At 42.0% G+C, this 25,921-nt stretch overlaps 1 protein-coding gene and 1 long non-coding RNA gene across 3 annotated transcripts in view; both read left to right on the forward strand.

Annotated features, from left to right (window-relative positions):
• The window catches only part of CYBB (cytochrome b-245 beta chain), a 35,734-nt gene extending 30,429 nt beyond the window's left edge, over positions 1 to 5,305 (forward strand). For both annotated transcript variants that reach the window (XM_024766560.1, XM_024766561.1), the window contains 2 exons: positions 464 to 588; positions 2,531 to 5,305. In XM_024766560.1, coding sequence (XP_024622328.1) covers positions 464 to 588; positions 2,531 to 2,657 — 252 coding nt within the window. In that variant the 3' untranslated portion in view covers positions 2,658 to 5,305. The remainder of the gene's footprint in view (positions 1 to 463; positions 589 to 2,530) is intronic.
• A 450-nt stretch (positions 5,306 to 5,755) lies between these two features.
• On the forward strand, positions 5,756 to 24,024 carry LOC112414234 (uncharacterized). Its single transcript, XR_003006111.1, has 3 exons — positions 5,756 to 10,544; positions 18,745 to 18,837; positions 21,839 to 24,024. It is a non-coding gene; the product is annotated as an uncharacterized LOC112414234 (long non-coding RNA).
• The last annotated feature ends 1,897 nt before the right edge of the window (positions 24,025 to 25,921 follow it).

Here is a 25,921-nt window from a genome sequence, read left to right on the forward strand (position 1 = left end):
TGATGTCTCATTACATTACCAAAATATGAATACATTTTAGTCTATGGTTGTCTTAATTCTTAGTGATTCTCCCAAAGGAGCGGGAGTATATTAGGGTGAGAAGAGACTGTCAGACGTACTGCAGAGAGAAAAACAGTGAGATAGAGAATTTAAATCCTACCCACACTTCAAAGTCTGGCGCAAATGTGGCCACCCTGAAACCTTCCCATATCCTCCCACCCGTGCTCCCTTCTTTGTCCTCATGGAGATGTTTGTGCCTCCTCTTTGGTCTCCCTTTCTAGACTGTAAATTACTTGAGAACTGGTTTCTTCAGTGTTGACCTTCTAGCTTCCAGCATGGTGCCTTGCCCCAAATACATACAGTTAGAATGGTAATTAGAGCTTGGTTTGTGAGATATGTAAGTATATCTGTGTGTGTTTATACAGCATGCCTGTTTTGTATGGATTCATGTCCTTTCCTGCAGGCCAGTCACTTTGCTGTGCACCATGACGAGGAGAAAGATGTGATCACAGGCCTGAAACAAAAGACCTTGTATGGACGGCCCAACTGGGATAATGAGTTCAAGACCATTGGGAGTCAACACCCCAAGTAAGGAATTCCCCCGCCAAGGTGTTCTTTTTTTTTTTTTTTTTACCATCTTTATTGGAGTATAATTGCTTTACAATTGTGTGTTAGTTTCTGCTTTATAACAAAGCGAGTCAGTTATACATATACATATGTTCCCATATCTCTTCCCTCTTGCCAAGGTGTTCTTGAGGCTCATGGTCTACATAAAGCAACAGCTTCCAAACATGGCTAGATTTATGTATTGCGGAAACTAAAATACCTAGGTTACCATATTCACACCCATAAAAGTTTCTAGATATCTCTGACTTTAAGAGGAAGTCTTTAAATCACACCAAACAAAGATTCCCAGGCCCCACCTCAGACTTTCTGAACCCTGTTCCCCCCACATAGGCCCATAACTCAGTTCTTTTCTTTCACCTCCTAAATTTCAGTCGTGTATCTACTTCTATTAATTCTCTATGATTTATATTTATTATTAAGGAGACACTGTCCCCACTTTCATTTATAGTTTTTGGGTCCAAGATCATAAGTTGACAGATATTCCAGGTCCTTCCTGCCCTCACTAAAGCTTTGGTCATCATGAAACTAAATGTTCTATAATATAAAAGACAGCTCCCCACAACAAAGAATATCCCTGACCTAAAATGTGAGTAGTGCTGAGGTTGAGAAACTGTTTTAGGTCAGTTTTCATTGTGCTACTATTCCTTGGTATTTCTAAGTTTTTCCTGCCTACTGTACTGACTGTTCTTGAAACTCTTTATCAGTCATTTACACTTTAGAGTGAATGAGGCTTGGTTGGTTTCTTCAATAGATTGATTGGTAAAGGAAAGTAGCTTAAGAAAGAGACAGGATGCAAAGGAAGCACTACAGTTCTTGCTTGTCTCGCAAGCTTATCCTCTTACGTTCTCTAGGTTTTCAGATTCTCCCTTTTCTTCTTTAAAGTCGCAAACATTTCTCAGAACATCTCCAGGCAACCTTTATTTGCCTTAGTTTACTAGGACTTCTAATGAAGCTCAAGAGGAGAAGTGCTACTTACCTGTCTCTTGGCTTCAGGCTCCATTTCCACTCTTCCATGCTCTCCTGTGTATCGTGGCGGGCTAGAAGTCTGAAAACTGCATTTCTAAAATCTAGAACACATGAAAAACTCAAGAAATCACCATAAATACACTCTTTACGCCATTGCTTCTTACACATTGATGAACGTATAAATCACTTGGGGAAGCTTTTTGAAACGCTGATTTAGTACGTGTGGGGTAGGGCCAAAGAATCTACATTCTTGGTTTTGAATAGATTTTTGAGTTTTACTGAAATCTTACGTGAACAAGAAATTGGAAATACAATCACATCAAAGAACAAATTGTCACGGCTTTGACATTTAAGCCAAACCAATTTTGTAGGGCAGATTTCAAAAAGGTGTGAAGTTATAACAATTTAAAAACACAGTTGACCCACTTTAAGAATCTGCGTTCTTAAAAAGCTGACACCGAGGCTACTAGTCCGGAACCAGAGCTAGAGGAGCAAGGCTTTAAAGTCTAAAATGTTGAGGGATGAAGTCACACGAAGCTGTTGGCAGAGGTGGTGTTCCTGAAGCGGGTTTGTCCTTGATTTTAAGATGCTGGAGTGTTTGGGGACATAGAGCCCTGAAGGGCAGTAGCCCACAGGCTCACAAAATTCATCCTCATTTTCCCTGTAGTAGAAGTTTCCGCAAACCCTGCTTGCATGTCATTTTTTCAGAGAAGTCAGCTGCCTTTTGAAGTAGCCAGCTGCCCGCCCGTCCCAGCCCCGCAAACAGGGCCGAGCCACTCTCCCTCATGGTAACCTGAACTCTGTCATTTGCGGAAGGACAAAGGAGCAGAGGGGACTCTGCTCTGAGGCCTGAAATCAATAGGAAATCCCCCCATGTGCTTTGTAATCGAGCCCATCCCAAAGCCTGAAACTGTCTTTTTTCTTTCTTTCCCAAAAGTACCAGAATAGGAGTTTTCCTCTGTGGACCGGAAGCCTTGGCTGAAACCCTCAATAAACAGTGCATCTCCAACTCTGACTCTGGCCCCAGGGGAGTGCATTTCATTTTCAATAAGGAAAATTTCTAACTGGTCTCTTCCATGAGGAAATAAATGTGGGTTGTACCGCCAAATGCCCCAATAATGCCAGTTGATAATATAAGTTCCCTCCTTTCAAGAAAAAGAGAGAAAGAGAAACTATAATGTGATGATTTGCCCTGAAAGGAATGTCAAAGATTGTTTAACAGTCATAAATTTGCATTTGTATGGGGCTTTATGGTTTTCAGAGCAATTATATACACATTTTTTCATTTTGTTTCCTCACAGTAATTCCAGAGAAAGGTAGGGCAAGGATTCTCAGACTCAGGTCTCAGGATTAAAAAATGGGGGCTCAAAATGGTGAAGTAGCTTCCCTAAGATTAAAGCTGAGACTGGCTCTAGACCATCTAACTCTAGGTTTGGTGATCTTTCAGCAATACCAGGCTGCCTGGAAATAGGTTTGTGTACTGCCCAAAAGAAGAAGCAAACCAGGGAGTAACTTTTCATATTCCCTTTTGTGTCATCTTTGTTATCATTATTGTCCTATCAAAGGAAATTTTCCAAATAAGAGATAACATATGTTGAGAGTGATTCATCGCTTAATGGTGACAGCACACTCCAGTTTACCAATGCAGCAGCCTAACTGGGTCAGAGATTCCTCCTACAAAAGAATATTAGACCGACTGGAATTAATGTATGCCCCAGCAGAGAGTGGATACTCAATGAAAGTTTGCTGAATGAATGAAAGGACCTTTAAAACCATACAATGCCAAGGTAGAACTAATTGAAAGCTTTAAACAGGATTATCTGAGGAAATCACTTCTGAGACTCTTGTTGACCAAAGGAACCTGATTCTCTTGAAGGTAAAGAACAGGCTAAGGTTAGTAACCAGTAGGTTGTCCTGTCCAAACGTTTTTATTTGAAACATGCAGGAAAGGGAGATAGAGGCAGAGAATTGAACTCCTGTTCTAACTCTGGCCGGCTCCTTATGCTATGAAAGAAACGCAAACTGATTTATTGCCGGAAACAGTCTCCTCCAGCCAGCACTTGTGAATCTGAAATTAAGAATTGTGACAAATATGTATCTGGTATGCCCATCTGCTTTAAATAGCATCCACACTTTGTTTTACTTAAATACACATGCGAAAGAGATCTTACTGGTGTAACTAACGATTTATTGTTCTATCATCATGATCATGATGAAATTTACATCCCAGAAACTAAAATCCCTAGCTTACTGTGTAGGTATTGGATTCATACCCGGTAGAATGTTCTGGATATCCGTGAGTTTGAGAGTCTCTAAATCATTGTTAATGTGGCCAGAAAGGTTTTTTCCCCCCTCAGGACTGCTCCTACTTCTGGGAACTAAAAACAGCATTATGTGTTATATCCTCTGGGGCCACAGATATTTAGAAGTATTCAACTTTGATAATGAGAAAGAAAGAGAAGGGAGCAGGGGGGAAGGGCAGAAGACGGGGTTAGGAGGAAAGGGGAGGGAAGGGGGAAGAGAATAGAAGGAGAGTGAGAGAAAGCGAAAAAAGGCAAAAGGGAATGGTAGGTGAAGGGGGTCACTTTCTACCCCAGATTTCTTAAAGTCTTATACGTATTGAATGTAATTGCAGGAGCTACACACATACTCATTTTATTTTGATAACATATGGTATTGAATCTGAAATTCTGGCCATGAATTTGATGCTGAGTGGGCATATTCAGGGGACTGGGCTGAACTAGTAAGAACTCAGTTGTTCCTTTGGGTTCCCAGGATGCCCCAGGCACTGAGGGTCGGTCCTGACAAGTCAGGCTTGCTTTGAGAATGTCACCTCCCCACAATGTCCCAAGACTGTTTCTGCAAAGAGAAACTTAGGTCCAGCCTGTTCGCACTGCACCCCAGGTATCAGTTCATTCATTCAACAAACTTTTATTGTGTTATTACTATGACTCAGGCTCTGTGTTGATAGCTTCAGTTCTTTACACCAAAGTGTGAGCCAGAGTTAATAAGGAGTCTGAGAATCTGGGCCCTCGCTCACCTGTGTGGCGTAAGTAAAACCAACTCCATTTGTTGCTCTGAAAATGTTTCTCCAGTGTTTTCTTTTCTTTTTTCTTTTTTTTTTTTTTTCCCTGGTACGCGGGCCTCTCACTGTTGTGGCCTCTCCCGTTGCGGAGCACAGGCTCCGGACGCGCAGGCTCAGTAGCCATGGCTCACGGGCCCAGCCGCTCCGCAGCATGTGGGATCTTCCCAGACCGGGGCACGAACCCGTGTCCCCTGCATCGGCAGGCGGACTCTCAACCACTGCGCCACCAGGGAAGCCCCAGGGTTTTCTATTTTTGACACCAAGAGAGTTACCAAAATAGAGAGATCTTCCCTGTGTTATCCTGGTTATGAGATGAAAAATGAGTGTAAAAGCTCTTGTCATTATGAGAGCTTCCTTCTCCATTCTTCTCCCCAGCCATCGGCTGCCTGCACAGCTTTTTTAGCATTTAGTATTTAGTAACAGGTAGTGAGAAAACAATTAAGCATTGTTTTTAATCTCAAGGCTATGAAGGCTTTTCTTATTTCTTTTGCTTTTGCAACACTGCATTTATGAAATTTGAATACTTGTTGTGTGTGAATAGTTTACGGGGGGTGGGGGGACCCTGGGAGATAATTCTTGGGAAGAACTATCAAAACTGTGCTCAATTATTAAAACGAATGAGCTCTCTCTGTGTCTGTGTTATTGATCTTCATATTCAAGGGTGGATTCAGGTGGCAAAGATTTTCTCTGCCCCAGTGGGATTGAGGTTCTCTGTGTTTTTGTAGATATGTCAAACACTGCACAATTTCTGGATTGAGAAGGGAAAACTGAGTTCTGTACTAATGTCCTGGTGACCCTCACAGCACTGGTATAAGGGAATGGACAAGGGAGTGTCACCTGACATTGCAGACAGAATTTCAAAGGCAAAGAAGTCCTAGTGTAAGACCTCTTTTTTTCATTTCCACTCACCTTTTCGGTTCTAACTTTGCAATTAGCTGCCATCAAATCAGGTGGTGAGTATATATATATATGTGCTCATGGTTCTGTACTGGTCATTGTTCTAAGTGAGTCAACCAGTTATGACCCCCCGCCCCATGTAGGAAAGGGATAGAGGTGTGTATATATGCTAGAGGGGAAAGTCATTAACTGAAATAAATGTCAATAATAGAAATAGCTAATGTTTAATAAACACCTACTATGCCAAACATTTTACATCCACTTCAGCTAATCCCTCAGGACACTGTAAGTCATTTTATCCCAATTTCGTTGATAAAAAAAACAAACAAACAAACAAAAATACTGAAGCTGAGAGAGGATAACTGATAGGCTCAAACTATCCCACAACTACTGGGTGACTGTGTCAAAATTAAGTCCATATCTTTCTAGCTAAAAAGCCCATGTTCTTTACACCACACTAACAGATTAGACAAGGTATAAGTAACCAAGGATATTTTTAAAGCTATTGTGCTAGGTACAGATTCTGCACCGAGAATAGCTGGGTAACAGTGGTGGTATAAACCTCTGGTTTATGCCATCTAACTATCTTGGTACCTTAGTTTAGAAACATTCGTTAACTGGATTCATGCTAATTTTTACTTTTATTTATTCTGATGTTTTTTCAGCTTTATTGAGGTATAGCTGACAAATAAAATTATAAGATATTTAAAGCGTACAGCACGATGATTCACCAAATAATGTTTTTCCAAAGAACAGCAACTTTCACTTATATAACCACAATGCAATGAACCAATCCAAGAAATTTAACACTGATACAAAACTAACATTTTCTATATAGTCTACGTATAGGTGACATTGTATCCTTAGTGCATTGTATTAGGAGGTAGGCATTCTCAGTTTGTCCTGTTATTAGTGGTATTAAGTTTCATCACCAGATTCTTCTGTTATAAACGTAAAGGTATTATTTTACTTTTGTAATTAGTAATTAGCATTTGGGGAATATGTACTGACTGTATAAATATCATTTTCTCCAATTGTCTTTCACCCAGTCGTTCTGTCACACACTGATGAAATTACACTGAACCAATTTTTATAATGATGGTTACAAAATATCTGGATTCTTAAACCTCAATAATCTGCCAATTTCTTTTCTCCCCCAGGTTTATTGAGATACAATTGCTACGTAACATTGTGTAAGCTTAAGATATACAATGTGTTGATTCGATACACTTGTATATTGCAAAATGATTACCATGATAGAATTAGCTAACACTTCCATCCTGTCATATAATTACCATCGCTTTTTTTGTGGTGAGAACATTTAAGATATACTCTTTGCAGTATCCCACAGGTTTTGACATGTTGCACTTCCATTTGCATTTGTTTTGAGATATTTCTTGATTTATCTTTGATTTCTTCTTTGACCCATTGGTGTTCAGGAACATGTTGTTTAATTTCCACATATTTGTGAATTTTCCAGTTTCTTCCTGTTATTGATTTCTAGCTTCATACCACTGTGGTCAGAAAAGATACTTATGATTTCAATCTTCTTAAATTTACTAACACTTGTTTCTGACCTATCATTTAATCTATCCTAGAGAATGTTCTGTGTGTGCTTGAGAAGAATGTGTATTCTGTTGCTGTTAGATGGAATGTTCTGTATATTTCTGTTGGTTCCATTGGTCTAAATTGTGTTTCAGGTGCAACATTTCCTTGTTAATTTTCTGTCTGGATAACCTATCCATTGTTGAGAGTGTGGTATTGAAGTCCCCTACTATTATTGGATGGTTGTCTATTTCTCCCTTCAGATCCGTTAGTATTTGCTTAATGCATTTAGGTGCTCCAATACTGGGTACATATATATTTATGATTATTATATCTTCTTGACTAATTGGCCACCTTATCATTATATAATGACCATCTTTGTCTCTTGTTACCATTTTTGCCTTAAAGTCTATGTTGTCTGGTATAAGTATAGCTACTCCTCCTCTCTTTTGTTTCCACTTACGTGGAATATCTTTTGCCATCCCTTCACTTTGAGCCTATGTGTGGCCTTAAAGCTGAAGTAAGCCTCTTGTAGGCAGCATTTAGTTGGGTCTTGTTTTCTACCCATCCAGCTACTCTCTGCCTTTTGATTGGAAAATTCAATCCATTAGCATTTAGAGTAATGATCGATTGGTAAGGACTTACTAATGAGATCTTTTAAATTGTTTTCTGGCCATTTTGTAGTTCTATTTTTCTTTTATTCCTTTCTTGCTGTCTTCCTTTGTAAATTGAGGAATTCCTTAGTGGTATGCTTTACCTTTACCTTCCTTAGTGGTACCCTTCCTCTTTACCTTTTGTGTATGTACTGTACATTTTTGCTTGGCGGTTCCCATGTGGCTTACATAAAACATATATATGACAGTCTATCGTACACTGATAATTTCATTTTGATTACATACAAAAACTCAATCCTTCTACTACGCCCTTTTATATTTTTATGTCACCATTTACATCTTTTTATATTGTGTAACTATTGACGTTAACAAATTGTTGAAGCTATAGCCATTTTAATACTTTTGTCCTTCAACCTTTATATAGAGTTAAGTAGTCAACACATCACCATATTACAGTATTCTGAATCTAACCCTATGCTTACTTTTACCAGTGTGTTGTATATTTTCACATGTTTTCATGTTACTAATTAGCATCCTTTTGTTTCAGCTTGAAGAACTCTTTTCAGCATTTCTCGTAAGGCAGATTTAGTGGTAAGGAATCCCCTCAGCTTTTGTTTATTAGGGAAAGTTTTTATTTGGCCTTCAATTCTAAAAGGCAGCTTTGCTGGGTAAAGTATTCTTGACTGTCAGCTTCTTTCTTTCAGCATCTTGAATATATCATCCCGTTCTCTCCTGGCCTGCAAGGTCTCCGCTGAGATATCCACTGATAGCCTTATAGAAGTTCCCTTGTATGAGAGTCTTTTTTTTTCTTTTGCTGCTTTTAAAATTCTCTCTTTGGTTTTAGACAGCTTTTTGTTGTTGTTGTTGTTTTGTTTTGTTTTACATCTCTTGGAGAAGACGGTTTTGGGTTGAAATTTTTAGGTGACCTATTAGTTTCATGAACTTGGATATCTAAATCTCTTCCCATGTTTGGGAAGCTCTCAGTCATTATTCTTTAAATACGCTTTCTTCTCCTTTTCCCCTCTCTTCTCCTTCTGGAACTCCAATGATGTATACATTATTTTTTATGGTGCCCCATAATTCTCCTAGGCTTTCTTCATCCTTTGCCATTCTTTTTTCTTCTTGCTCATTGATTGGATAATTTCAATTGGTCTATCTTCGCACTCATTGGTTCTCTCTTCTCTTTGCTAAAGTCTACTGTTGAAGCTCTCTATTGAATTCTTCAGTTCAGTTATTGTATTCTTCAGCTCCAAAATTTCCGTTTGGTTCTTTTTAATTTTTTCTATCTTTTTCAGAACTTCTCATTTTGTTCTTGTATTGTTTCCTGATATCATTAAATTGTTTATCTGTGTTCTCTTGTAGCTCTCTGAGCATATGTAGAATAATTATTTTGAATTCTTTATTGGGCAATTCCTGGATCTCCATTTCTCTGGGGCCAGTTGCTGAAATGTTACTGTATTCCTTTGGTGGAGACATGTTTCCCTGATTCTTCATGATCCCTGTAGCCTTCAATAGATGTCAGCATATTTGAAGAAGCAGTCATTTCTTCCAGACTTGATGGACTGACTTCTGTAAGGGAAGCCTTTTACCTGCAGAAGGGGGCATACTGGATCATGTTGTGACCCTGGGTCTACTGGTGCAGGGTGCCAAGTGTGGTCTGGAGAAGTGCAGTGTCTCTTCAGCTCAGGCCGCTGTGTGGTCCTTGGTGAGTACTGCATGGGGCGGGGGCTGGGGGCAGTCTGCAGTGGCTGCAAGGGCTGTTAGGATCCTAAACTGTACCTCCAGTTCCAGTAGCTAGTGTAGGCGGTGGGGGTGGCCAGAACTGGTGGTATACATACACTTGGTTGTGGAGGCCAGCTGCAGGTGCCCATGTAGTGACTGAGGCTAGTTGCAGACACACTCGTAGTGGTGGGAACCAGGGCCGGTAGCAAGGGTCGGGCTAACTATGTGCTCTCTAGTAGCTGCAGGGGACCTGGCTGTTCACATGCTTTCCTGTGGCTGCATACCCTCCCCTGCTGGGTGCGCACCCTGCAGTGGAGGCTGGTGATGGGTTCAGGCTGGGGGCGTGCAGGTGCAAAGCCGGAGGTGGGCACAGGTGGGCAGGGTGGTGCTGGCCAGTGACAGGACACGGCCTGATCTGGGCCCACAAGCAGCTGTGGTTGTGGGTGCACTCACCCATGGCTGCTCACTCACCCGTGGCTACACACCCTCCCCCGGGCTTGCAGGCTGCAGTGGTGCACAGCTACAGGGGCTAGCCTCCAGAGCAGGCATGGCCGTGGGATCACCTAGGGGTGGGGGGTAGGCTGGGATTTTGCACTTAGGCAGCTGCAGAAGCTCCACCCGGCTGTGAGCATGGCTCCAGGGCTCTGATAGGGGTGGGGAGGGACTCAGGCGGCTGGCCTCTTACACTTGCCCAGCCGCAGAGAGCTCACTGGCTGCAGGTGTGATCCCGCTTCTGGTGGGTGGGGTGGCAGTAGGTGGGGAGCGGGGAGAGACTCAGGTAGTTAGCGTCATTGAATACTTGTGGGGCAAAAGCTGGAGAGATCAGCAGCGCGTCTGCAGCAGCTGTGCTGGCCATTGGCTTCATCAGTGGGAAAATCTGAGTTTCTGCGCAGAGCGGGTCTCTGTGAATCACGCTCTCTCCCACTATGTGTCTGCTAATAATAGCCTGTGCTTTCCTTCCTAGCTCGTAGCCGGCTGTATTGACATTTCAGCTTTGCTGGTGGGGTGGCGTGAAACTGAAGCAGAACCTTCGTGAGGGGTCCCAGGAAGCTGAGGACGCTGTCACTCACCCCACTCTTAAGGAAGGGGTGAGTTCTGGTGAGGGGAACTCTTTCTAACTGGGAGCTTCCTTCTTAGCCCTGAACAATGCCAGCTGCAGGGGCTGGGGTGGAGGGGTGATGGGGGCAGAAAGAATTCGTTTTTCTTTTCTTTGTGTGCGATTGTTCTCAGGATTTTTTGTTCCACGGTGTTGCTGAAAGTTCCTAAGTGGACTCTAGCGGTCTCCCAGAGCTGTTTTTGTTCAGGGAGAGTGTCCAGTCATTAATCTTTGTAGGGAGATCAGGAAGCTGGGTTCTCCTACGTCACTATCCCGTAACCTAATTTTCACTTACAAATGGACCTATTAAGAAATGGAGTGATTTTGCTTGGAGAAAAGAAGCCTTCAGAGTGGCTCAATAATATTTATGTAATCTACATTTTTATATTTATTTTGTGCATAAAGGATTTCTATCTGACAGAAAAGGCCAGTTATCGTCAATATTGTGTGTGTGTGTTATGAAGTAAAATTGCATGAGGAAGAAGCTAAGTTATAAAAGGACAGTTTCTCAACTCTAAATGTTGTTGGGTATATACCATTCTGTGGACAAGGAAGTACTAAGAAACATTGGACATGAATAGTGGCCGCTATGAATTTATTTTCTCAATCTTACTCTGAGAACTGTACCTGTCTGATTTCTGGAAACAGCCCAAAGTATTATATTCTGAAACTTCATCCTTCGGAGAAGACTACTCCAAATACAGTAAATCTGACTTATGTTTTAAAAATTGGCTCAATAGACCTTCATAAGTTTCAGAATTACATTAGAATATTAAGTAATCAACAAGTTTACCATTATGTTAGGTCACTTGATTACTAAACATGGCTTCCTCTTTCCAGTCATGCAGTTCCCAATTAAGTAACAAGAAAATCACCAGCCCTCCCACTCACGTAGAAGCTAAACATCACTCTTTCAGATCAGATGGGGGACGGTGGGGAATTCAGGGCAGAAGGAAGGAATCACCTTTGTCTTTCCTGAGATTTTAGAGCAAATTTCAGATATCCTTGCATTGGTTGATAAGAAAAAAGAATCATGCTATCTAAGCATGTCCTGGGGTTAGTTAACGCACCTGTAGTGGCTGAAAATCACCAGAGCACACGATTCACATGGTAGTTATTCCATATGTAGCTAATGAAGTTCAGCACACCTATCTGATGATCCTGTTTTCCAGTTGGGAGCTCTGCAGCACCTATCCATGGCTAAAATATTAAACTCAGGCAACTCTGCTGTCAACTTCCTGGTGCATTTATTACTCGGTGTTTCATTCTTCTAGGGCCAATGTGCCTGTGACTTTACTGAGATCAAAGGCCACATCCAACTCACAATGAAAGTAGACTGTAAAACTCCTTTTAGGAATATGACTTTTTGCACTTTTTTCCTTTGTAGAAAACATTCAGCAAATTTTTCTTTCCACTTGGTAGGTAGAAAAATGCATTTTGAGAAATCTTCTTCCTCTTTAAGATATTGTATATCGAGAGTGGAGGTGGAAATAGGGAAAAAATGAAACATCACTAGATGATACAGCATTAATTAGACGGAGTGAAACAAAATAGGGAATATTAAAATAAAATGGAGTGATTCTTTTTCCTTGCTTTAAAAAAAGTAAATAACATTTCAGTTGATTGCAGTGTGCCCCAATTTTCCACTTCTCTCTGTATCCACGTCCTCTGATATGTGGCTTCACAGTTTCTTCTGTCAAGAGGAGTGTATTTGCTCACCCCTTGAATCTGGGCTATCCCTGTGACTTGCACTGACCCATGGAATGCAGTGAAATTGATGTGTGTGTTCCAGAGTCTAGACCTCAAGAAACCTGGCATGCTTCTCTTCTCTCTTTTTCTCCTCTACCTTTTCCGTGATAGTATGCCCAGGCTAGCTTGCTCAAAGGTGAAATGTGTAGAATGGAGCAGATTCGGCCTACTAGTGCCAAATCTGGGGGGGTCCAGGATGAGAGTTGAAGGTGATTATATTCATGTTCACATTGCATGGGAAAGTTTTCTGGGGGTTACCATAAAGAACATGTTGGCTTCACTATGAGTAAAAACACTATATCCTTTGAATATGTGGAGTTTTACTTGCTTTGAAAATCCCTGGGATCGTGGATCCCAAATCGTTGCCACGTAGAAAATACAGGTAATTTATTTTAGACAGTTCTACCCAAATGACTAGCGCGTTGTCCTGTCTATGTAGAAATAAGCTATCGGGCAATCTTACTGTCGGAAGCAGAACTAAAAACTGGGGATGAGGGCAGGAGGAAGTGTCTGAGCTGCCAAAATAGAACTAAAATCCACAAACAGTACATTAAACTCTGAAACCAAATCTGCCAAAACCAATCTGAAATTCAGTCAGAGCTTTTTCACACTTGCCATAGCAAGCTTCGTGATCTGGGTCCCAGGGTTAAAAGAAGAGCGAAGAATTATTAGAGGTATACACACAATGGTACCAAGTGACATCTGAGAACCTAAAGAAAGGACAAAGAAAGAAATGCTACCAGCAGACTCAAAAACTCAGAAGCGGGCTTCCCTGGTGGCGCAGTGGTTGAGAGTCCGCCTGCCGATGCAGGGGACACGGGTTCGTGCCCCGGTCCGGGAAGATCCCACATGCCGCGGAGCGGCTGGGCCCGTGAGCCATGGCCGCTGAGCCTGCGTGTCCGGAGCCTGTGCTCCGCAACGGGAGAGGCCGCAACAGTGAGAGGCCCGTAACTCAGAAGCATAGCAATCTGGGGTCATTTAGTGTGAGGGCAAAGAGGTCCATATACCTCAACAGAACTTAAAGGCATCATGGTACTGTATTTCTTTTTTTTTTCTTTTGGTACTGTATGTCTTCATTCATTCATTCATTCATATTCAACAAATGCTATATACACTGAGCTTTTTCTCTGGTCAGTGTACTGGCCAGAACCTAAAGGGCTGGGAATACTCATTAGAACCTACAATTTGACACAATAACATGTGTAATGGCAATGATGTTTTTAATACTCCTTTCACAAAAGAGTTAAATCATGTTGAGTCAGCTAAATATTCATGCACAGTGGGTAAGATTTTTGCCTATGTTTAAAGGGTAAAATTTCAGTTATCTGGAAAGTGCAGATATTGAGAATGACTCATTTCAGGGTGTTCCTAGACAGCTTAAGTTTTGCATTATTAGTATGTCTAATAATAAGTTAGTATGTCTAATTTCCAGTACAGGAATGTCCACATTTCTTGGAGAAAGGGAAGGAGAACTTGTATAGGTTTTCCTTAAAGAAATAAACTTTGTTTACAATTAATTTAAAGATAAAAATCAAGAATTAGGTTGCTTTAAAAGTGGGGAGGGAAAAACAAAGTTACATGATATTTAAGGCATTGAAAAAGAAAAGCAGTTTTATTCTTATAGAAACAATTCCTTAAATCTTCTGCTGAGGGCTTCCCTGGTGGCGCAGTGGTTGAGAGCCCGCCTGCCGATGCTTTCTTTTAATTTTCACTTTCTTACTGGTATTTAAAAACAAAATTAGTTATTTTCAGAAATGAGGAAGTTTTGACCTGCTGGATAAAGTTCTGCTGAAAGGTGGTATTGATTGCTTTCAGATGGCAGAGAACTTATAAGCTCTTCTCTAAGTGAAGATTATACTGGGAAAATGAATCCAAAGCATACCCAGCATTTAGAAAAAACATAGCCTTGTTAAATAGTCATGAAACCCACAAGTCACATGGAAAAGACAGATTGAACTACACAATAAAAATTCAGACACTTACAGTTCAAGATGGTGAACTGACCCTAAGCAATTCTCCTTCTCTTTCTCCCAAGACTCATAAAGCACATTTAAAAATAATAATAGTATAACCCGTGCAAAAAGAATAGAAGAGGACCATCAAGGGATAAAAGATTTCAACGTATTCCTAGAAGCTGGATAATTGGTAGAGGAGTGGTGATTCATGAACTGGGATGGAGGAAACCAAAACCAGAATTATGTGAGGAGGAGACTAAAGCTTAGGAAGATGCCTACCTATCCTGAAGAATGCCAGAGGGTTTAGGGACATGGAGATACCAGAGATAAAGAAGGAGAATGGTGACAACTGTGACTGACAAGAGTAGAATCCCTCATCCAACCAATGAAAGTTCCAGAAAGAGTACAGAGATAGCAGGTGGGAGAAAAGCATCAAAGAGATAAGATAATTTATCTGAGCTAAATGACACAAGTCATCATGCTGATAGATTCCACTGAGTAACCAGTACATTGAAAACACATCCCCACAACTAGACACAATTTTACAACATTTCAGAATATCAGGTTAAAGCAAGATGGCAATAGCCTACAGAGAAGAAAAATTAAAGCAAAATCAAACAAATCAAAACACAGTTAACCCATAATGCAGAAAGACTCAAACTGTTTCTACCAACACTGGCAACTAGAAGACCTTGAACTAAGGCCCTCAAAGTTTTGCTGGAAGTTATATTCAACCTTGAATTCTATGCTATCTCAGAGTAGGGCCTCTCAAAAGCAGAGTTTAAAGCAAAGATTAAAGTGGTGATACTTTGCTTGCTAGGTATAAGCCCAGGGTGGTGAGGGTGAGAAACAGGGGAAGTGAGGCAAGGAAGTATGAAGCACCAGATGTTAAGCATCACTGCACTGACCACCGATTCACACTGAGCCCCAAACTCATTATGTGTGTATACTCAGTGCTTGAGTCTTCTCTCGAAGGCCTTCGAAAGGCACTGCACCTCCAAGTGGTCCAAGAAAGAAAGGGGTGGGAATTTATCTTGCCAGTGTATTCCTCTTGTCTGTTTTCCACTGGTCAAGATCCATTCCATGGGACTATAACCTCCTATGACATTGCAATATAAGATATATATATATATATTCCAGACTACTGGCCAGATCTCCTAAAACCTTTGTAATTTCCTAAGCAATATAGGTGCTAGGAACATCTTTTGTTCTAATATTTGGTCTTTGACCCCAGTTGCTGATACAGAACTCCTAAATCTCTTGGAATTTCCTGAGTGATGGGAGCATCTTTGGTTCGAATGTGGCGACTGTTGGTGGATAGAATTCTAGAGAGTTTTAGTATAGGGGCTGGTCACCTGAAAGACCAAGCCATAATTAGAAGCAGGGAAATTTCAGCTCCACTTCCCTATCCTCCAGAAAGGGGAGAGGGGCTGGTGATTGAGTTAATAACTGATCCTGCCTGTGTGATGGAGCCTCCATAAGAGTCTCTGAACTGCAGAGTTCGGAGAGCCTCCAGGTTGCTGAACACATAGAGGTGCTGAGAGGGTGGCACATCCCAAGAGGGTGTGGAATCTCTGCGGCTCCTCCCCCATACCTCAAGCTATGCATCTCTTCCATGTGGCTATTCCTGAATTGTATCCTTTTATAATGAACTGGTAATCTAGAAAGTAAAATGTTTTCCTGAGTTCTGTGAGTTGATCTAACAAATTATCAAAGCTGAGGAGGGGATTGTGGGAACCCCAATTTATAGCCCGTGGGTCAGAAGTACAGGCGACAACCTGGGACTTGTGATTGGCATCTGAAATGGGAGCCATCTTGTGGGACTGAGCCTTTAACTTGTGTAATCTGTTGATAACTCCAGGTAGATGGTGTCAGAACTGAATTGAATTGTAGGACACCGGCTGGTGTTGGAATATTGGTCACACTTTTGGGTTGCATCGTCCAGCCTCAGTGACGTGTCAGGAACTAGGAAGACATCATACTCTGCGTCGGGACATTTCATTGAAGTCTGTGTGGGGAGGAAAGGAGCCAGCCCACACAGATGGGGCTCTGACCAAGAGGGAAAGAAAGGAGGCATTTGAGAGAATCGGAGAGAAAGAAGCACATAGTTTATATCCCATAACCCAGCTAAACACTCCATGGTGAGGCAGAATAAAGACATTTTCTGACTTCCATTTTCCTTTTCTTGAATTATTTATTTATTTTGGCCATGCCTCGTGGCTTGCGGGATCTTGGTTCTCCCACCAGAGATTGACCCGTACCCTCAGCAGTGAAAGCACCGAGTCCTAACCACTGGACCGCCAGCAGTTAGCCAGGGAATTCCCTCGAATTATTTATTGACATATAATATATGTAAAGCAAGTTGTATAATGAGCGCTAATCTTGACTGTACAACTCGAGAATTTTTTACATATGTAGGCACCGTGTAACACCATGAAGATCGCGATATAGAACATCTCCAGAACCCGATTTCCCTCATGCCCCTTGACAGTCAATCCCCTACCCCTTAGAGGTAACCACTGTTCTGACTTCTAATATCATATACTTGTTGTTTTTTGCAAGCTCTGAATTTCATACACATGGAATCCTGTAGTATATGCAGTTTTGTGTCTTTTGCTCAAAAATCTTCCTGCGATTCATCCATGTTGTGTGCAGGAGAAGTTTGTTCTTTTTTATGGTGGTGTAATCTTCCATTGTGTGATGCCACTGAAATTCATTTATCCATTCTTCCATTAATAAACATGTGGTTTGTTTCCAAGTTTGGGTTATCATGAGTAAAGCTGCTCTGAACATTCTTATATATCTTCTGGTAGACATATGCATATATGTAGGAGTCAGATTCCTTGATCATAGAATAGTGTATTTTTTTTTTTTTTTTTTAGAATAGTGTATTTTTTGAAGGTTTTTATTTTTATTTTTTTATTCCTGGCTGTGCTGTGCAGCATGCGGGATCTTATTTCCCCAATCAGGGATCAAACCCATGCCCCCTGCAGTGGCAGTGCAGAGTCTTAACCACTGGACCGCCAGGGAAGTCCCTGAGTAGTGTATGTTTAGCTTTAATAGACACTTTCAAACTTTTCCAAAGTGGTTGTCCCAATTTTTAACTTACTAGCACACTATGAAGGTATAATAATTAAGAAAGTGTGGTATAAGGGCAAGGATGTAAAATAAGCTATATATATTTTTTCAAGTTTATATGTATATTCAACTTAATATATATTAATAAATCAAGTTAATATATTAACTTGATGTAAACCAAATGTACGATTGCAATTAAGTCAAGGGAAAGGATGGCCTTTTCTATAAATGGTGCTGGAACAATTCTACATCCATATGGAACCATATAAACCTTGACCTCTACCAAAATTAGAGATTAGCATAGACCTAAGTGACCTAAATGGAAAAGGTAACGAACAAAACTTCTAGAATAAGACATAGGAGACTATATTTATGATCTTGGGGGTAGGCAAAGATTTCATAAACAGTATACGATGAGCACTAACCATAAAAGAAAAAAGTTAAAAATCCGACTTTATAAAATTAGGAACTTTGGTTCATCAAAAAATATCATTAAGGAAGTAAAAAGACAAGTCACAGATGGGGAGAAGATAATTACAATACATATATCCATAAAGGACTCATATTCCAAATATATAAAGAACTTATACAGATCTGTAACAGAGACAAAAAAATTCAAAATGAATAAAACACTTGGACAGTCACTTCTCAACAAAATATATCTAAATAGCCAATAAACATGAAAATTTCTCAATATTATCAGGCATCAGGAAAACTCAAATTAAGATCACAAGGCAATCCTACCTCGTATCGACCAATACAGCTAAAATTAAAACTTTTGGTGTTAGTGGGTACATGGAGCGATTGGAACTCTAAGACATTTTCAGATTTTTAGGTACACTAAAATTAACCTCCCGTAACTCTTTCCTGAGAAGTCACTTGAGGCTGTATTTTTGAAAAATGAGGAAGTAATCTAAAACAAATGAGGAAATAGGATCTAGAAAGCAATTGTTCTAACCCAGGAGAGCAGAGAAAAAACGTCCCAGGATTATGGCTGTGGTGTATTTCAGGCTGAGCAGCTGTTTCAGACAGAAGCAGAAGAGTGCTCCAAAACGATCTCCAGGAAATAAAGGAAGTTGATGGAATATGTAAAGTGTTAGAGAGTTGGGTTTCTTGAGCATATGGGAAAAGCATTTGATGGGAGTTAAAAAAAAAAAAAAAGGAATCCATTCAGACGTCACTCTAGGAATATTCTCTCTTTAGTGGTATAGACATGACATTAGATCCATAGAGAAGGAAAAATAATACTAGCACAACTCAGCTCGAAGATAATAATAAAAAATAATGATCTATATTATGTATAATGTTATAATGTCATAATAATGTAAATGTTGTTTATTGGTTTTCTGATTTCAGAATTATTACAAGCATACATCATTTTATTGTCCTTCCCTTTATTGTGCTTTGCAGATACTGTTTTTTTACAAATTGAAGGTTTGTGGCAACCCTGTGTGGAGCAGGTCTGTCGGCACCATTTTTCCAACAGCATTATTTTTAATTAAGGTATGTACATTGTTTTCTTAGACATAATGCTATTGCACACTTAATAGACTACAGTATAGTATAAACATAACTTTTATATGCACTGGGAAACCAAAAAATGTGTGTGACTCGCTTTATTGAGATATTCGCTTTATTGTGGTTGTCTGGTACTGTAATATCTCTGACGTCTGCCTGTAGACAAATCACAGGAGAATTAGGTATATGTAAAAAGTTCTGAAAAGATGCACACCAAAATAATGATATGATAATCTGAGGAAGTAAGAGAGATTTGGGGTTAGGTGAAAGGGAATTCTCACTTTTACTCCATGTTGTGTTGTGTTGTGTTATGGTATGTTATGATATGTTATGTTATGTTACTTTTTGGATATTTTGATCAGATTTCACATGATCAGATTCATGCATAGATATCGCTTACAAAACTTTAGCCTATTCTAAATTTCGGTGGGAAATGCAATCCCGGTCAGTCCATCTTATGTCTTTCCTCTTTTGAAAAACTTTCAAGGCTTCCTACTACTTCAGAATAGAGCCCCGACTTTTTAATGTGACTTAAAAGGAACTGTGTTTACTTCTTTGGCTTCACTTCTTTACTTCTTGATTTTGTACCTAATAATATTGATATTATACCTAATATCAAGGGAACTGGAAAGTGCCATCCTGCCACATGCCTACAAGTAATACTTGACATTTGTGGAGAGCACCAGTAGTTCATGGTCCTTTTGTATACAAAATACGCTCAGCCCTTGCCAAAGGTTGACAACCCCAAAGGTCTCCCTTCCTGTCACAGCATTAAGCTCAAAGTCCAGGAATGTTGGTTGATACCCAGGAGTTACTGTAATTTCTACCTGCAAGCCAGTCAGTTCTCAGTCAACAGCCAAGAGCACGTTGCCAACATTAAGTTTTCCATCTTTCCCTCCTAGATCTACAGGCTTAATAGATACATGATTTTCTTCCCAAGTGACTACAGGCAACATTTTTAACAAATGCTTTGCCTCTTGCATAGCAAAGATCTTCACTTTTTTAGCCTTCAGTATCTGCTATTTTGCCACTCACCAACAGATCGCTATGTCAAAGTCATTTATTTTAGAGTTTTTTTTCTTTAAGTTTTTCTCTTTTTTTGGCTGCGTTGGATCTTTGTTGCTGCCTGTGGGCTTTCTCTAGTTGCGGCGAGCGGGGGCTACTCTTTTTTTTTTTCTTTTTTTTTTGCGGTACGCGGGCCTCTCACTGTTGCGGAGCACAGGCTCCGGACGCGCAGGCTCAGCCGCTCCGCGGCATGTGGGATCTTCCCAGACCGGGGCACAAACCCGTGTCCCCTGCATCGGCAGGCAGACTCTCAACCACTGCGCCACCAGGGAAGCCCGGGGGCTACTCTTCATTGTGGTGCGCGGGCTTCTCATTGCGGTGGCTTCTCTTGTTGCAGAGCATGGGCTCTAGGCACACGGGCTTCAGTAGTTGTGGCACGTGGGCCCAGTAGTTGTGGCTCGCGGGCTCTAGAGTGCAGGCTCAGTAGTTGGAGTGCATGGGCTTAGTGGCTCCGCAGCATGTGGGATCTTCCTGGACCAGGGCTCGAACCCGTGTGCCCTTCATTGGCAGGTGGATTCTTAGCCACTGTGCCACCAGGGAAGGCCTATTTTAGGTTTTGTCACAGTATGCCCTACTTCTGATCTCAGTTTCTATGTCAGTAAGTCAGGATTAGGCTCTGCTGCAGTAACAAACAACTTCCACATCTTACCAACTTAAAGCAATAGAAGCTTACTTCTTGCTATACTACATGACCATTGCATGTTGGCTGGGGGTGAGGGGAGACTGTTCAACATTTTCCTCCTATATGGACCCAGGCTGGGGGAGGCTCCATCTTCTTGCTTCTGCTATGTGCTAAAGATGCTATATGCTTCACCTCATTGAATCCTCACAACTATTATTCCTGCTTTTCAGAGGAGGAAATTGAGGCATAGAGATATTAAGCAATTTTCCCAGTGTCATACCTCTAGGAAACAAAGTAGTTAGGACTTGAATCTGGGTGGTGTGTCTCCCACCAAGTTTAACTACTACCCTGGATCTTCATAGAATAATGACGAAGGATCAAGGTAAATGAATGAAGATACTGGCGTTCACTGGGATGGAGGGTAGGAGTTTACCTCAGAAGATGATCTTGGAAAATCACTTCTATGGTATTCTTGCTAAAATTGCTTAAAATGCATAGCCTGAATTCAGTCAAGATCAGACAAACCCAAATTGAGGCACATTCTTAAAAAATACCTGGGCAGGTACTCTTCAAATATGTCAAGGTCATGGAAGACAAAGACGTTGAAAATCTGTTCCATATTAAGGGAGGCAAAACAACTACATGCAACATGTGGACCTGGACTGGATTCTGGACCAGAAAAAGAACATTAGTCAGACAATTGATGAACTTAAGGACTGTGGATCAGATAACAGTATTTTGCTAATGTTAACTCTCTTATTTTTATCATTTCTCTGTGGCATGAAAAATGATAACATTTGGGTAAACTAGGGGATGGGTATTCAGGAATTCTTTGTGGTATTTTTCTCACTTTTTTTGTTTTTTGCAAGTCGAAAGTTATTTCAAAATTAAAAGTTGAAAAATGGAAAAAAATAGATGATCTTGGAAGAGAATCCTACTTTCAAACCCGGAAGTTTAATTAGTGACAATATGTAAGAGCGAAATTAGCTTATGATGTTAAGTAAACAGTTAACCATTGAGTAAGAATAACGTGCATCTATTTTAGTGATTCCATTTACTTTGACAAGATGCTTAAGGCATAATCCTTGAATATAGTGCAGTATGGTTTCCAGATCTAGGGCCACCGTGGGTCCTGGAGTACCTGTGATTATCTGGGGCGATTGGATGTGAGAGGTGAATGGCTGTGGAAGGGGTTGGTGTTGCTTGAAGCCCTAGGTGCTCTGTGGATGGTCAACTCGAAGCAGCATTCTAGGTGGAAAAGAACCACCCTGAATGGAGAAAACTGGGTTCCTCTTACAGACTTCCTCCAGGGCGTGCTGGACAGGAGCTCTGAGTGATGTGTCCCTTTGTCTCCTGCTGCGGGATGAGAGTTCAGCTGTCTACCATCTAGTGGGGCTCCAAGAAACGGGAAACTGAGAACGGAACACAGAGGACAGTCGTGTTTTGCGGTCGTGTATGAAAATTGTCTCTAACACTTGGGAAAGGAAGACTAGCGAGTGTTGGACATGACAGAAAAGTCCACTGATATCAGTGAGATTGTGGGGTGGGCAGCAACTGTCACCACAGCTGCAACCACAAGGGATGCCATCCACCTCCTTCATGCATGACAACTGATCACACCCTCCCTCCTTGCGAAACTCTCTTCCCTGGACTTTTCGGGACCCCACCCTCTTCTCATTTTCTTCTGACTACACTGCCTGTCCCCCAGGCCTTCCCACTCCAGTGTGTGGAGACTCCCATTTCCTTACCCAGAACCTCAGCCTGCCCTTGACTCTTCTCTTACACACCACAGGCAGTTCATTATCAAGTCCTTTCGACCGTATCTTGAAAGCATGTCCAGAATCGGACCTCCTCTGCTTCTCATCATCTCCACCATAACTACCTTAGTCTGAGCCACTGTCATCTGTCACCTGCACTACCGCAGTGGCCCTGCTAACGGGGCTCTTTGCTTCTGTCCCCACCGGCCTTCTGTCCACTGTCAACACAGCAGCCATGGGGATCACATCCCTTCTCGGCTCCAAAACGTCAGCGCAACGTCATCTCACGCAGAAATGGTCCCATGTGATCAAGTCCCCTGGTACCTATTTGGTCTTATTTCCAATTAAGTCCCTCCTTTTCTCACTCAGCTCCAACCACACTGGCCACTTTCTGTCCCTTAAACATACCAAGATTGGTTTCACCTCAAGATCTTTATGCTTATGGTTCCGTCTGCCTGGAAGGCGCCTTCTCTCAGGAATCTGTGTGATCCACTCCCTCACCTCCTTCCCTTCCCAGATGAAATGTCACCTTTATGAGAGAGGTCTGCTCTGACCACCCCATCTGAAATAGCAGCCCTGCCACTGTCCCCTCCCTGAATCACCCCCCGGCCAGTGTAACTTCTTACTTATTATGACTTCTCTATGGCACTTTTTACCCCCTGAACATACCTGTTTATTGTCTGCCTCTCCAATAGAATGTAAGCTCCACGACAGGAGAATTTTGTTCATTCGTTTCCCCAGAGCCTGGAATGGTGTCTGGCACATAATCAACCCTGAGTAAATATTTACTGCATGAATTACTGACTTCATGCCGTGCGTGGGAAGTGACTAGGGAAGGAAAGTAGGTCTTGGGAGCGTGGCAAGAGGAGGCCCAGAAGGGCTACTGAGGAATACAAATGAGACACCCAGCCCAGAGACCGCAAATGAAACAGAAGGATTTGGAATTCTGGTGATTTCTCTGAGGAAGAGTTGCTACAAACCAGTAACTACTCTGTTTCTCCTACTTATACTCAGAGGCCTGGGAAATGCAGGTTCCAGTGTGATAGGTTTAAACTCTGACATATTTTAGCCATTTGAACAAATGGATATGTCTTATGGGAAAAGCTGGAGATCTCTGACTGTCCATCTTGGGTAAGTGATCAAAGCCACCAGAGAGCCATGGTTTGGAATCTCAGGGAGAGGACAGATTTTGAAGCTTAGACTTCAGGACACAATCAGTGGCGTCCTTCTGTCCCCTGGTGGCAGCACGGCTAACCTGCACAGGAAGACAAATGCCTGGAAGAAGAGAAGGCAAAACAAAAATGTCAGGGTTCTCTCTCTCAAAGCCTGTAGCCACCAGAAGTGTGTGTGCACATGTGTGTTTGCCTGGGATAAAGATCTCGCAGTGTTTTTCCTTCCTGAAACCTGACCGTGCTTCCTTACTCACATGACTTCAGCATCCCAGGGGACTGGTTTTAATGGAAGACATTACCCCGACAGCTAAGTTTTGATGTAAAACACACCCCTTAATCCAGACCGTAGACAACCTCCTCTCATAACCGTCTGCCACATGTGCTTGTAGAAAGGATTTCTGTATGACTTCATGATGAGCCCTTCTCACTCCACTCCCTTCTATCAAGAGTCTATGAGTCCGGGGCTTCCCTGGTGGCGCAGTGGTTGAGAGTCCGCCTGCTGATGCAGGGGACGCGGGTTCGTGCCCCGGCCCGGGAAGATCCCACATGCTGCGGAGCGGCTGGGCCCGTGAGCCATGGCCGCTGAGCCTGCGCGTCCGGAGCCTGTGCTCCGCAACGGGAGAGGCCACAACAGTGAGAGGCCCGCGTACTGGAAAAAAAAAAAATTAACAAAAAGAGTCTATGAGTCCGGCCATCCCTAACCTTCCCACTTCAGACTTTCACTTGCTGGAGGCATCTCCATCCCCCTTGGATTCTTCACTGTTTGCATCTTACTTCTGCCTAGCAACACATGTTTTACTCTTGCTTTTGTGTGACTGGAGATCTTATGTTTAAAATGTGTCCTGAACATAGTGGACTCCCAAGGCTAATGGTTCCCTTAACTTTAACATGCATACAGATCACCAGAGGAGAATGTCAAAAATGGAGAATTCCAGTTCTCCCCTACCTCACCCTCTACCTCTGATTCACCACATCAAGCACGCACGGAGCCTGGGCATTTTCCTTTTAGCTGGCACTTCCGGTCTTCCCACTGTAGGTGGTTGGTCTATGGACAACACTTGGGGAATACTGGCCAAAATGGTAATAGAACAGACAGGGTTCTAAGGCCCCTCCTCTGACACTGCCCTGAACCATTAAAGCCAAAGAGTCAAAAATTTGTAAATATCATACGTAGAATTGATATGGGTTTTCTCATAAGATATGTCCTGTGGGCCGACTTGGAGAAGAATATCGTCCAGTGTTGCAAAGGCTTCTGGCCTCAGCTGCTGATCATTCTCCGTCTGTCTTTCCTGTTTCTGGATCACGGCCCGCTTTAGCCAGGCTTGTTGCTTGAACCTGCTCCTTTGCTTGGTGCCAGTCTAAAGCACTGGATTTTCTATTCGTCCCATTTTAGTTCTGTAGAGCCCCATAACATATTATGAGGGAAAAAGTACCAGAGAAGCTTCAGGACAGATGCAAATGGTTGATGCCGTGTCAAATATCTGTTAGATGAGAAGACTCTTGGTTTGGATTTTTTTTTTAGTCCATGATACTAAAGTTTAAAAGGCCCTAACCTGGGTCTTCCCTGGTGGCGCAGTGGTTAAGAATCTGCCTGCCAATGCAGGGGACATGGGTTCGAGCCCTGGTCCGGGAAGATCCCACATGCCGCGGAGCATCTAAGCCCGTGCGCCACAACTACTGAGCCTGTGCTCTAGAGCCCATGAGCCACAACTACTGAGCCCACGTGCCACAGCTACTGAAGCCCGTGCGCCTAGAGCCCGTGCTCTGCAACAAGAGAAGCCACGGCCATGAGTAGCCCCCGCTCGCCGCAACTGGAGAAAGCCCGCGCCCAGCAACGAAGACCCAACGCAGCCAAAAATAAATAAATAAAATGTATTACCTGTTAAAATATATTAAAAATAAAATAAAATAAAAGGCCTTAACCTGCCCTCTTCATTGTAGAGATGAATAAAGTACAGCTGAAGAAAGGTGAAATGATTACTTCAAGATCACATAGCCAACCGGAGGTAGAGCCAGATCTAAAATGGAGGCCTTCTTACTCCCAGTCAAATGCCATTGTTGGCAGCAAAGAGACAAAGCTACGGGCATTAACGAAGCTGATCCCAGTGAATGGTGTTCCGTGTGATTTTAGATACTTCAACAAACCTTGTTCATCTCAACCGATGAAAAGCCAAACCCTATGGCATCCTTAGTTTTTCTCTCTGCTTGGCTCCCTAGACCTACCAGTCATGAGTTCCAGATAATTCAAACTCCATTATATTTCTTACATTTACACATTTCCCTCCTACTTCCACAGCAATTGCTGTGGTTCAGGACAGTCATGCAGAAGAAACCCTACTGCAAGTTCTATGCAGCACACACGCATGCACACGTGCACACACACACACAAATACACATAATCACATATAAAGACTTGGGCGGGTAAGATTTCCTAGGAATGAGAAGAGCAGGCC

The sequence above is a fragment of the Neophocaena asiaeorientalis genome, unplaced genomic scaffold (genome assembly GCF_003031525.2).
Source record: "Neophocaena asiaeorientalis asiaeorientalis breed wild unplaced genomic scaffold, Neophocaena_asiaeorientalis_V1.1 scaffold507, whole genome shotgun sequence".
Lineage (NCBI taxonomy): Eukaryota > Metazoa > Chordata > Mammalia > Artiodactyla > Phocoenidae > Neophocaena > Neophocaena asiaeorientalis.